Consider the following 12,500-nt stretch of genomic DNA (forward strand, 5'->3'; position numbering starts at 1 on the left):
ACACACAAACACACAAACACACACACACACACACACACACACAATCATGCATGCACACACACACACACACACACACCCTATCCCCCCCCCCATCCCCACCGTCCGTTCTAAGGACCTCAAAGTCACCCTACGCCACCAGCTGTGCTACCCCACCCTCCCCGTCCCTCACTCTGGCCTACTTACTGAGAAGCAGCCACCCTTAGCTGGAGCTCAAGCTGCTACACTCAAGCTGCTAGCTTGCTAGTAGCGCCCACGCTAGGCAACAGGCACAAACACACTGTTACACAAGAATCCCCTATGGTGATATACACACACTGGTGGTGGCTCAGATCAACACAAATCTCTGTGGACACCCAGACCCCCCCCTCCCAGCCCCCCCCTCCCCCTCCCCCCTCGGCTCTGCCACCAGCCCCAGTCCTGGTCCCAGGGCGGTGGGAGGGGCAACTAGGGAGACAGATTTTAGGGTGGGATGCGACCCACCCCCCCCTAACCCTACCCCCCCCACCCCTAGCTGTGTGCGTGCTTTCCCTCGACTAAACACCGTGACTAGACAGGTCCCCCGGGGCACTTCTTGTTTGCCACAACAGGGATGACAGTGAGAGTCTTACGTAATCAATAACTCATGAAGATATGACGAGCGCGTTCGCGCGCGCGGGGGGGGGGGGTTATTGACATAATGTGAAACGACATATGTTGCTTACGAGGGCACTATACTCTCTTCTTATCCCTCCCTCTGAAAGTGCACCCCCCCCCTTCCCCCTCCACCCCCCCCCCTCCCAAAGAAGACAACAATACAGCTAAAGAGACACAGACATAATCACAATCAGGGACAAAGATCTCACATGCCACTTGATGAATATCTCATGGCTTACATTTCCCTCCACAAACCTTTTCTCCGCAAACACACATCAGCTCCCTGACAGTGAGTCTCGACGACTCCACGTTGACCCTCCCAATGCTCCAGACCTCCGTTTCAATGGAGGCTGTTGGAGGTAGAAATCGGAGGATGTGCTCATTGCAATGCATGGAATGGTATGAGGAATCAAACACTGTTTGACACTATAGAATATGAAAATAAAACACTAAAGAATAGATGACGGGTCAAACATAAAACATATATTTATTCCCAATGAGTACAAAATGATTACCTTCTACTAACTAGCTAATTATTAACAGTTATGAACATTATCGAACAAACTCAACACAAGTGAACTCAATACAAGTTCCATTCATATCTGACTCCAAAATATATTTCATGATTAATAATGATTAATAACGGTTTACTCATTCTTGTGTGACTGACAATCGATCAGATCCTAGATTCCATTAACAACACCTAAATGCTACTTTCACCATGCCCTCAAGCTCAAATAAATCAGATTGTGAGGAGTTTACGCTCAGGCCAATATCTGAAGCTGATGACTCACTCTACGTGTCGTTAACGATGCGTGTGAACATCAGACCTTAAATGAGACAACCTGGTCACGATTATGTCACGCTGTATTCACAGAACCTTTATCTAGCATACGACGTCGCATTGATGCACGTAGGAAGAATGAGAATATAGAGTATCAACAAAAGAACCAATTTAACAGTTTCAAAGCAACATATGACTGTAAGTTTTAACCATACGTTAACGTGCGTCAAGGACAACACAGGTTAATGGTGCCTGTGACGGGCCTAACCTAAAACTCAAAGAATATCTCGCTGTCCCTCTCCTTAAATATCGTTCCCAACAAAGAACACGGTATGAGATGATACGTTACAATCGGAAAGGCACGGCGAGGGTGCACTCTCTTCAGACACGTCACAATCGCAAAGGAATTGACAAATGGTGAGGGTGCGACTGGCGTCACCAAAATCCGTCCACAACACCGTTCCTCATTCCGTTCCATGCACTACAATGAGTCCGTCCTCCGATTTCTACCTCCACCAGCCTCCCCTGCTCCATACCCCCAACCGCCCCCCCCCACCCTGCCACAACTTAGCATAACCTAACCTCCTACTTGTAACCCTCCTCCCCACCCCTGCTCCATACCCCCAACCGCATCACCCCCCCCCCCCCACCGCTAACCCCACCACAACTTAGCATAACCTAACCTCCTACTTGTAACCCTCCTCCCCACCCCTGCTCCATACCCCCAACCGCATCACCCCCCCCCCACCGCTAACCCCACCACAACTTAGCATAACCTGACCTCCTACTTGTAACCCTCCTCCCCACCCCTGCTCCATACCCCCAACCGCATCACCCCCCCCCCCCCCACCGCTAACCCCACCACAACTTAGCATAACCTGACCTCCTACTTGTAACAGTCCTCCCCACCCCTGCTCCATACCCCCAACCGCCCCCCCCCCACCCCACCACAACTTACCATAACCTAACCTCCTACTTGTCACCTTCCTCCCCACCCCCCTCCCCCGTCCCCCGTCCCTCCCCAGGTGAGATGGAGGAGCTGGAGGCGATGTGGCTGACGGGCATCTGCCACAACGAGAAGAACGAGGTGATGAGCAGCCAGCTGGATGTGGACAACATGGCGGGCGTCTTCTACATGCTGGGGGCGGCCATGGCGCTGTCGCTCATCACCTTCATCGCCGAGCACGCCTTCTACTGGCAGCTGCGCTTCTGCTTCATGGGCGTGTGCTCCGGACAACCGGGCTTCGTGTTCTCCATCAGCAGGGTGAGGCGGCGCACTGTCTGTCTGTCTGTCTGTCTGTCTGTTTGTTTATATATATATCTCCATCAGCAGGGTGAGGCGGCTCACTGTCTGTCTGTCTGTCTGTCTGTCTGTTTGTCTGTTTGTGTAAGTCGCTTTGGAGAAAAACGTCAGCTAAATGGCATATATATACAGTGTATATATATATATATGCCATTTAGCTGACGTTTTTCTCCAAAGCGACTTACATTGCAGTGAGTGCATACATTGTACCGTATATATGGTCCAAGCAGGAATCGAACCCACAACCTAAGCGTTGTTAGAGCCATAAATGGACTGCACTTACTGTATATATAGCGCCTTATTCCAAAGCACTTTACAATGGCCTCTCATTCACCCGTTCACACACACATTCACACACCAATGGCGGCAAGCTGCCATGCAAGACTCATCCCAATTGCTCATTTGGGAGAAATGTGGGGTTCAGTGTCTTGCCCAAGGACACCTCAACACGTGGAGCCGGGGATCGAACCGCAGACCTTGCGATCATTCGACGCCGGCTCTACCTCCTGAGCCACAGCCGTGCCACGCTTGAGTATAGCTAGACTGTTGAAGGATGAAGCGTGGTGCAGGTGCTGGCTAGTGGTGTGTGAAGACAGCACATTTCTGTCAGCAGATTTCCAGTAGCATGACAGCATAGTGGCAAGAGTGGAATAGTCAACCTAATTGCTCAAACTCTCCTATTTGTTGTTGTCTTCATACTCAAAACGAGTACATTTTGCTGTATGTGTTGACATACGGCTGTAACCTCTACCTTTGGTAGAAAGCTCTCTTACTGATCTCTTATACATTACAATGACGAGAGTTTCAAATGTATTGTTAGGACACATTACACAAGTGTAAGAGAGTAACATGCTTAGGCTTCGGTTCCTGACATTGCAGCACGAGACAATAAAGCAATAGGCATAATTCAAGATAATAATTTTTAAAAAAGTGACAATAGTACAGGACATAAGTGACAGTAGTAAAGTGACTGTGAGCTTAAGGTGGATGATAGTCAAATGTCTACAGTAGGCTTGTTCATGAGCCTGATCGCCTGGGAAGGGTATGAACTTGTAGAAGAAGAGTAAGAGTGAGCACACACAGTAAGCAGCATTTAAATTTTATTTTTGGAAACTAGGCCTTGCTGACTGTTGCTTCCTGTATTCTTATGAGGAGTTATACTTATATTCCCAAGTCTCTGATAAGAACGATATACATGAATAGAGAATGACAATATTCTCTGCTCTCTCCGAGCAAAGATAACAATCATAGCAAAGCTACCCGTCCACACAAAAGCCAATGGACTATGTAATAAATGTGCTAACTAGCAACGATGGCGTATCTAACAGAGGCAATGGGCCCTGTGAATGCCCACTGAATATATACAAGGCTAATGGAACAGCCACTTAATGTCTGGAACACAGTCATCGCCTATTCCAGGGGTGGCCAACCCGCGGCTCGCGAGCCGCATGTGGCTCTTTGCCTGTCTCTGTGCGGCTCTTTAATCCATTCATTAAAAGTGCGTGGTTCGCTCTCTGTGTCTCAATAGGCGTCGTTTTGGAATGGCAATTCATGGCACTCGCCATACCTGGCTTAACATTTTTTAAAATCTGAAACACGTTTAGTCATGTTGGTGATTGTATCCACTACACACAACGGTAACTCAAATCCTCCCGGCTCCATCTCACCCCACCAGCCAGGCGCTGTAGTGGAGCGCAGGGTTGCCAGACGGGATTTGACAATTTCAAGCCCAACCAGTCTAAAAGCTGCCGAATCCACCCGTCCAGAGTGACCAAAAGTAGGCCTATCTGGCAACACTGGTGGAGCGGGACATCGGTTCCTCAATAAACAAGCCATGAGTAACGTTCATGTTAAAACCTTGTCCACGATTCTCGTTCATTCAGGTGGGTTAAACAAACCGTATAAATGCCATTTACATAATGTTGGTTCAAATGTAACATATTAATGAACAAGTTCATGTCATGTTCTGTCAGTACAAACATGTTCTAATGTTATTTTAGTGAGTTCGCTAGTTAGCGAACATTAAAGATTACAAGAGCTAGTTTACGTATGTCAACAATGTCTCTATTCTCAATAATTTCAGTAATAATTGTACCAAATTGGGGCCAGTAACACTGACTTGTGTGTGAGTAAGTTATATGTGTGTGCAAGCATGTTTTTGATATTATCAATCGTCTCACTTTTACTAGTTGAGCTGGTAAAACAAATATGCCTGGGGAAAAAAGGAAAATGGACATAAAGACCTCTTTTGGTCAAAGGGCAGCAGAGACAGGGACAGGGACACAAGTGAGGTCTAAACAGGTGACAGGGACACAGGTGAGGTCTAATCTAGCGTTTTAACAGTGCAGTTCGTTTAGAGTTGAGAATAGCTAAATCTGTTATGTTTTGTTTCTAAGGAGATTGAACCAGTCTGCCTGCTAGGAAAGATGTAGGCTACTAGCTGCATACTGTAGTTGTCTCCTTTATTCATCACCTTAATGTCATATAAGTAAATTGTATAGAAACAACTCACCAAAATTGACTATTGCACAACTGTTTTGAAAAAAAATCCACCGAGGGGGGGAACCCCCCTTCAACCCCCCCACTCAGACCTTGCCATACCGTGGTCTTTGCTGAAATGACACCACTGGTCTCATAGCCTATTGGAAATGTATTGCGTGTGTGTGTGAATGAGCGCTTTTGTGAGCCCGCATGTATGATGTGGCTCTTTCTGGTACCCCAACAATTTTTTGTGGCTCTTAGTCTCCGACTGGTTGGCCACCCCTGGCCTATTCACTGGGTCTACAGATGTTATGGAAAACAAGGTTAAAAGCATGACCCCGACCGCAGACAGAGATGAATCTTTTAAACTGTGATGGCTCCAGGGTCGTTCATAGGGTCACTTACAATGCACTTATTCTTTTGAAGGAACTAGGTTGTTGTTTACGCACGGATGATACGGTTGCTGCAGGACCCGTGTTGGTGATTTGCATAATTGTACCTTTTAAAGCGGGGAATATTTTTTGTTGTTGAGCACAAATGAGGTCCTTTGGACCTTGCCACGTGTGTACCTGCTGGTATTGCAGACGGGAAGAATCTGAAAGTAATCTAATCGGAGAGTGACGTTTGCTTTGTTACACCAATCAGCGTTTACTTGAGTACTAGTATTTGTTCCTCTGGATATTGCTTCATCCGAACCCACCATTTCCTTGGAGGATAGTGATAGTGTCATAGTCATATTTCCTTGGAGCATGGAACATGGTGATAGTCTCTCAGAGAGAGAGGTAGAGAGGGTTTTTATGCAAAATACATCATGATTTTACATGCAGCGGAGTCCCAATCGCACATAAATTCAGTATTTACCAGTTCACTTGAAGGGCGGTTGATTTTATTTGTCAGTTAGATTATAGTGTCCATTTTGGCTTCATACACTATTAAAGTCTGTCTTCTGTTATTTCCCACAGCAAGAGATCTCCAATATTCCATTACATAATCCCATGCCTGGTTTAACACTCAAGTTGCGGAGGGACGGAGGAAAAAATGATTTGAAATAGTGTGTCGCACTCACGCAAACTGTGCACGTAGCGAGTGAGCGAGCGAGAGAGAGAGAGTGGGAAAGAAAGAATAAGAGGACAATTGATGAGAGTAAAAGGAACAGATAATATACCGGGGAGAGAGAGAGAAAAATAGATCCGTTAGAGAGAGGAAGAATGATAAAACATAAAAGAAAAGACGTTCGCGTGTGCCTGTAACCTCTGTGCCTTTTATAGGAATTGTGTAGAATGTACAGTAGAGAGATAAAGAAGGACAGGTCCCCTCAGAGCTCGCCAGCTCGCCATAGCGACCAGAAGGTAAAACGAGATAAAACACAAAGAAAAATAAAAGGAAAGAAAGGTGAAAGATTCATGAATTCGGGGCAGAGAGAGAGAGTGAATAACAGAATGGAAAAAAAAAAGAAAAAAATGTTTTTTTGACATGTTCCTGAAGAACAGTGATCCATGCACTGGCTAGCAGAGCAATTTATCCGCAACCTTTCCAATTTGTCTTGAATCACACATTCCCCCCTAACCCTGATTTTAACACGGTTGACTTTGGCGGGGGGGAAAAGTGTCACATCTGTGAATGATGCCCTTTGAAAATCGTCCAAAATAAATAAATAATAATAATGACATTTTCAAAAAAGCTATGGCACCTCACCCCAGCGGTTGATAATTAACTTCACTGAATGTTTCATTGAAGATTTTTATTGTGTGATTAATTTGTCTTTTCATGAGGAGCAAATCCTTAGCGGCCGCAAGCTCTGTCAGCTGAATTTAAATGACATTGATTAAAGCTATTGATCGGTGGTCAAAACCACAGGCTTACGGCGGCCCAGTCATTATCAATCAAGTCTTTGATCTGACACACACACACACACACACACACACACACACACGCACACACGCACACACACACACACACACACACACACACACACACACACACTCTGAGTGAGAGTTCTGATGAGTCTCCACAGGGGTCTCGGCCCTCTTCCCTAGAGAACATGTATTTATGAACTCAACCCCTATTGCTGTTTAATAGTGTGTAAACAAGAGTCTGGTCAGACCAAACACTCCCATGCATTAACCTCTCTTTCTCTACTTCCCTCTCTCCCTCCCTCCCTCCCTTCCTCCCTCACTCTTTACCTCTCTCTCTTTCTCTTTTCCTCACCAAAACCCTTCCTTCTCTCTATTGCTCATCCACCCATCGCTCCTCTTTTGCTCTCCCCCCCCCACCTCCCTCTCACACTCCCCCCCCCCCCCCCCATTCTCTCACCCCCCATTCCTCCCCCCAGGGCATCTACAGTTGTATCCACGGCGTCCAGATCGAGGAGAACAAGTCGACCATGGACTCCCCCTCCGCCACCATGAACATGAACATGAACAACACCCACTCCAACATCCTCCGGCTGCTCCGTACCGCCAAGGACATGACCGCTATCCCGGGGGTGAACGGCTCGCCCCACGCCGCCCTGGACTACGGCGGCCACCGCGAGTCCACCATCTACGACGTCTCGGAGCACCGCCGCAGCCTGGCCGGGGGGGGCCACCCGGACTGCAAGGCGGTGGTGGGGGTGGCGCCGCCCTACCTGCAGGAGGACAACATGTTCAGCGACTACATCAGCGAGGTGGAGAGGACTTTTGGCAACTTGCCCCTGAAGGACAGCAACCTGTACCAGGACCACTACCTGCACCACCACCCGGGGGCGGGACCCGGGCTGGCTCTGGGTATGTCCGCTCCCCCGCCGAACCGGCCACGTAGCTTAGGCAGCACCAGCTCTCTGGAGGGGGGGGGGATGTTTGATTGTGACAGCATAGGGGGAGGGGTAGCGCCCATCTTCACCACGCAGCCCCGCCCCTCCCTGACCCACAGGAACACCAATAAGTTTGACCTGATTGCCGGCCACGCCCCGGCAGCCTCCACTCCACAGGGCGGGTTCAAGTCGAGCGACCTCTATGGGAGGTTCTCCTTCAAAGGCGGGGCGTCCAGTTCCGGGTTCGTGGGGGGTCATGACAGGTACTGCGGTGGAGGGGGAGGGGGCGGAGGCGGGGGCTCGGGGGGTGACGACGTGTCGGATATCTCCACGCACACCGTCACCTACGGCAACCTGGAGGGCAACGCCAAGAGGCGTAAACAGTACAGGGACAGCCTGAAAAAGAGGCCGGCCTCGGCCAAGTCCAGACGGGAGCAGGACGAGATTGAGTTGGCTTACCGGAGGCGGCAACACCATCACACCGTCCACCACCACTTCCCCCGCGGCCCCATGAGACACCGCTCGGCCTCCCCACCCCTGGTCCCCTCCGAGCGGAAGAGAGGGGGTAACTGTTCACCCTACTCGTTTCGTGACAAAGAGAATCTGAGGGAGTTCTATGCGGATCAGTTCCGTTCTAAGGAGGCCAAGTGGGATCATGTGGATCAGTCCGAGGGTTCCTGTGGGGGTGGCGGCGGTAGCGGTGGGGGTGGCGGTGGCGGCGTCGGGGGTATTTGTAAGAGCCTAGTGCCCGTGGAGGACTTCCTGAAAGGTAAACCCAAGAAGTCGGAGTGTAAAGGGGGCATGCCGTCAGGTCAGCAGACTCACACCTGCTGGGAGAAGAACATGTCCGTGGCGGGCTCGGGGGTGGGGGGCGGAGGCCTGGCCGGGGGCGACTGGGAGTGTTGGAACTGCCACAGCGGCGGGGTCGGGGGGGGAGCGGGAGGGAAGCCTCACCATGGGGGAAACTGTACGACTAGCGCAGTTCCTAGTCGCCCGAGTTCCGCCTCTTGCAAACGGTCCGAATCGTGCAAGAAGCCGGGCAACCTGTATGACATCAGTGAGGATAATAATAGCCTTATGTTTAGCCAGGTGGGTGGTAAGTGTGCCCACGAGGGAGGTAAGACTGGCCAGGGAGGGGGGTCTGGCCAATCACAAACTCAGGCACAGCGCAGGAAGATAGGGCCAGGTGGGCGGGTCTTACGGAGGCAACACTCCTACGACACGTTTGTGGACCTGCAGAGGGAGGGGAGTGGCCGCATGGGCGGGGGCGGAGGCGGTGGGGGAGGAGGAGGAGGAGTGGCTGGGGGGCAGATCCCCCCGCCCAGAAGCGTGAGCTTGAAAGACAAAGACCGCTTCATGGAGGGCGTGAGCCCCTACGCCCAAATGTTTGAGAGGTACGCTGGCTCCGAGAGGGAGAGGGAGCCCTCCTTTTTCGGTGGAGGTGGTGGGGAGAGGGCAAAAGGAGGAGGCTCCTCGTTCAGTTTGTTCCGCGGAGGCGAAGGTGGGTTGCACCGGCGGTCGGTGGGGGAGAGAGACATGAGGGACAGGGATAGAGGAATGATGGGAGGTGGGGGCGGTGGTGGTGGTAGTGGTGGTGGTGCCAGAGGGGCCGGGACTTACTCCTTGTCTAAATCTCTCTACCCAGATAAGGTGAACCAGAACCCCTTCATCCCAACCTTCGGCGACGACCAGTGTCTATTGCACGGTGGCAAACCATACTACGTCAAAAAGCCGCAGCCACAACAACAACAACAACAACAACAACAACAACAACAACAGCAGCTCCTCAACAACAACAGCAGAGGAGGGGACTTCCGAAGCTCCATGGGGATGACTTCCTATTTGCCCGCCTCCGCCAGTGCCGGTATGTTGTCCAACGCGTCGCCCAGGTTCCCCAAAGACGTGTGTCTGGGCGGGGTGGGGGTCGTGGGGGGGGGGCCCATGGGAAACCACCATGGGGGCAACAAGCTACTGCAAGCACAGGGACAGAGACCCTTCAACGGCTCCAGCAACGGACACGTTTACGAGAAGCTCTCCAGCATCGAGTCTGACGTCTGAGAGACAAAGGGAGGGAGAGAGAGAGAAGAGAACAGAACAGAAGAGGAGAGGAGAGGAAGGGAGAGAGAAAGAGAGAGGGAGAGGGAGAGAGAAAGAGAGAGAGAGAGAGAGAGAGAGAGAGAGAAGAGACTGAGATGGTGCAGGACGATGGCTCCTCTGTCTGAAGAGAATGAAGAGACACTGTGTTGTGTCGGTCGTTCTCACGTCTTTAAAGGACAGATGTTGGACAATGGACGGAATGGACAGAACTGTAGAAAGGACACCGCGAGTCAAGTGAAACCCAGAGGGATGGGAGTTTTAATGAAGAGACTGCTGCTCTCTTAGGCTGTGAAAGAGAGATTGCTCCTCTTCTTCACACCCCTGTAGTATTTCCCTCTCTTTCGCCATTCCTTACACCAAAACAAACATTTTTCCTTAGCTACAGAAATACAATCATGAATGAGAAATCAAATACTTTTCTTGAAGTAACAGGGTAAACTAACAATAATTGTATTGATAATGTTGTTAATAATAATATTATTGAATATAATTACTATGTTTATGATGTTCAATTTGGGCTTGTTTTTTTTCTAAATAGTTCATGTTGTTATATATTTGTACTGTTGTTATTAATTCTTTGCTAGCTTACCAATATTACAGGAAACTAGTAGACTATTTGGCAGGAAGACATGTTGAGTACCGATATTTTTGATTCCTGTAGTTTGGATTAGTATCCTTTATTATTGATTCTCCATGTTCAAACTGTTTCTTTTTCTGTTTTGGAGTGCTGTGAAGTGTACGTGAAAGGCATGATTTGCTGAGTACATTTTGTGTACTTAACATATTATTGTGAAGGAGCTCCTCGTGTCGCAGCATCAGCAACATCATACTGATTTGCAGTTTTTCTTCTCGTTTTGCCTGGCAGTATGGAGGGGGTCTCGGATACTGGACGGGATGTGCCTTACAGAATTCACAATGATTCTAAAAGACATCAACTCTTTCTCCTATTGGTAGGAAGAGAAGTCTGTGAACAATTTAGCTATTTAACTCGTAATTCATAAAATGGTATCATGTACAAAAATCCTCTTCGCTGAATTTTGCTTTAAAACTAGATGCTCCCCTTGAAAATAACAACCTTAATTTGAGGAGTGGATGTTGCCTCATGGGAGATTGAGTTTCTTGCTAGTTTCACTACGTTCCCATGGATATCAATATCAATAACATGTAACCATTTGTACATATCCATCATATCATATTCTTTGGCTTGTCAAATTGATTTTGAATCAATTTAATTTGATGATCACAGTTTTAAGTCGCAATATATATCACCCATGAGTTAGTTCTGTATTATGCTTTTTATCTTAGGCATAGACACAATCTTCTAAATGTATGTAAATCACCTTATATGCCTATATGTTGCTCTAAAAGGGATTTAATTGGTGTTTTGATTCAATAGGCCATGACGGTTTTTACTGTCAGGACAACGCTACCTAATGGACTCTTGGAACAGGGCTTCTGTTGCAGGGATGAACAGCCGGGCCTGTTAATTAGTTGATGATTATAGCTAAGCTGTGTCTGCCATATTACGAGTCCACGTTTGTTGAGTGATGGGATGAGTTTCAAGTGCTGTGTGCATAGTTTACACAGGCTCAGTTGGTTAATTATTTCATCCCAAACTGTCACTTTTTAATTCATGTGAAGGTCTTTAATTAATGTTGATCATGTCTTGATCCAATCTATTACTGCACCCCCTATCCTGCCCACTTTTTCGATGTGTTATTAACTTCGTTTAAATGGTTGACTACATGGAACTTGAGGGACGGGGATTGAGAGTGTAATCACTTGTATCACTGTTTGCTTTTGGGTGCTTTGTTCTGTTCCTTGTAAATACCCATGTTTTCATTTCGTACCATCCACACAGACAGTCAGGATGTAACGTTCATCAACGCTCGGTAACTTTCAACATTTCGCTGGATTTCGGAGATGATGGAGTAATATTCCGCTGTGTTCCATCGATGGCTTGGCGTGCAAAGGGAATGAAGAGAGAATTCTCTCACAAAGGAGAAGACCTTGGTTTGAGCTATTGGCCAAATCATGAGCATTGTCAATGTTAGCAAAAGAATTAACCTGGGTTCAAATTGAAAAGGGGTCACGTTTTAACGAGCGGCCAAGGTCTCAAGGGTTCATTAATCTGTCCATCTCCGCAAGGACATATTGATAGAAAACATATTCTTTTTCAATACAATTTGATTCAATACAACCCCCATGTCTATCACTAATTGTAGGCCTGGAACATTCTTTCTTTAGTCCATACAACTGTTATGTAAGGTGCAGTGCTAAGTGGAGGACCACGATAGGGAAGTCCAACAGTGAGTATGGAGGACTTCCAAGAGTGGTCTTGTTAGTAGTTGTGGTATCATGCCTTTGCCAATGACTCTGGGGTTATGTTCCAATGTCCACACCAGTATCCT

The 12,500-nt window shown here is 48.3% G+C and overlaps 1 protein-coding gene across 3 annotated transcripts in view; it reads left to right on the forward strand.

Moving 5' to 3' along the window:
* The window catches only part of grin2bb (glutamate receptor, ionotropic, N-methyl D-aspartate 2B-b), a gene marked incomplete at its 3' end in the record, with an annotated part of 61,569 nt that extends 51,519 nt beyond the window's left edge, over window positions 1-10,050 (forward strand). For all 3 annotated transcript variants that reach the window (XM_080522437.1, XM_080522438.1, XM_080522439.1), the window contains 2 exons: window positions 2,443-2,681; window positions 7,534-10,050. In XM_080522437.1, coding sequence (XP_080378563.1) covers window positions 2,443-2,681; window positions 7,534-10,050 — 2,756 coding nt within the window. The remainder of the gene's footprint in view (window positions 1-2,442; window positions 2,682-7,533) is intronic.
* Window positions 10,051-12,500: the final 2,450 nt, after the last annotated feature.

This window comes from Nansenia antarctica (assembly GCF_963989245.1).
Source record: "Nansenia antarctica genome assembly, chromosome: 2".
Classification (NCBI taxonomy): Eukaryota; Metazoa; Chordata; class Actinopteri; order Argentiniformes; family Microstomatidae; genus Nansenia; species Nansenia antarctica.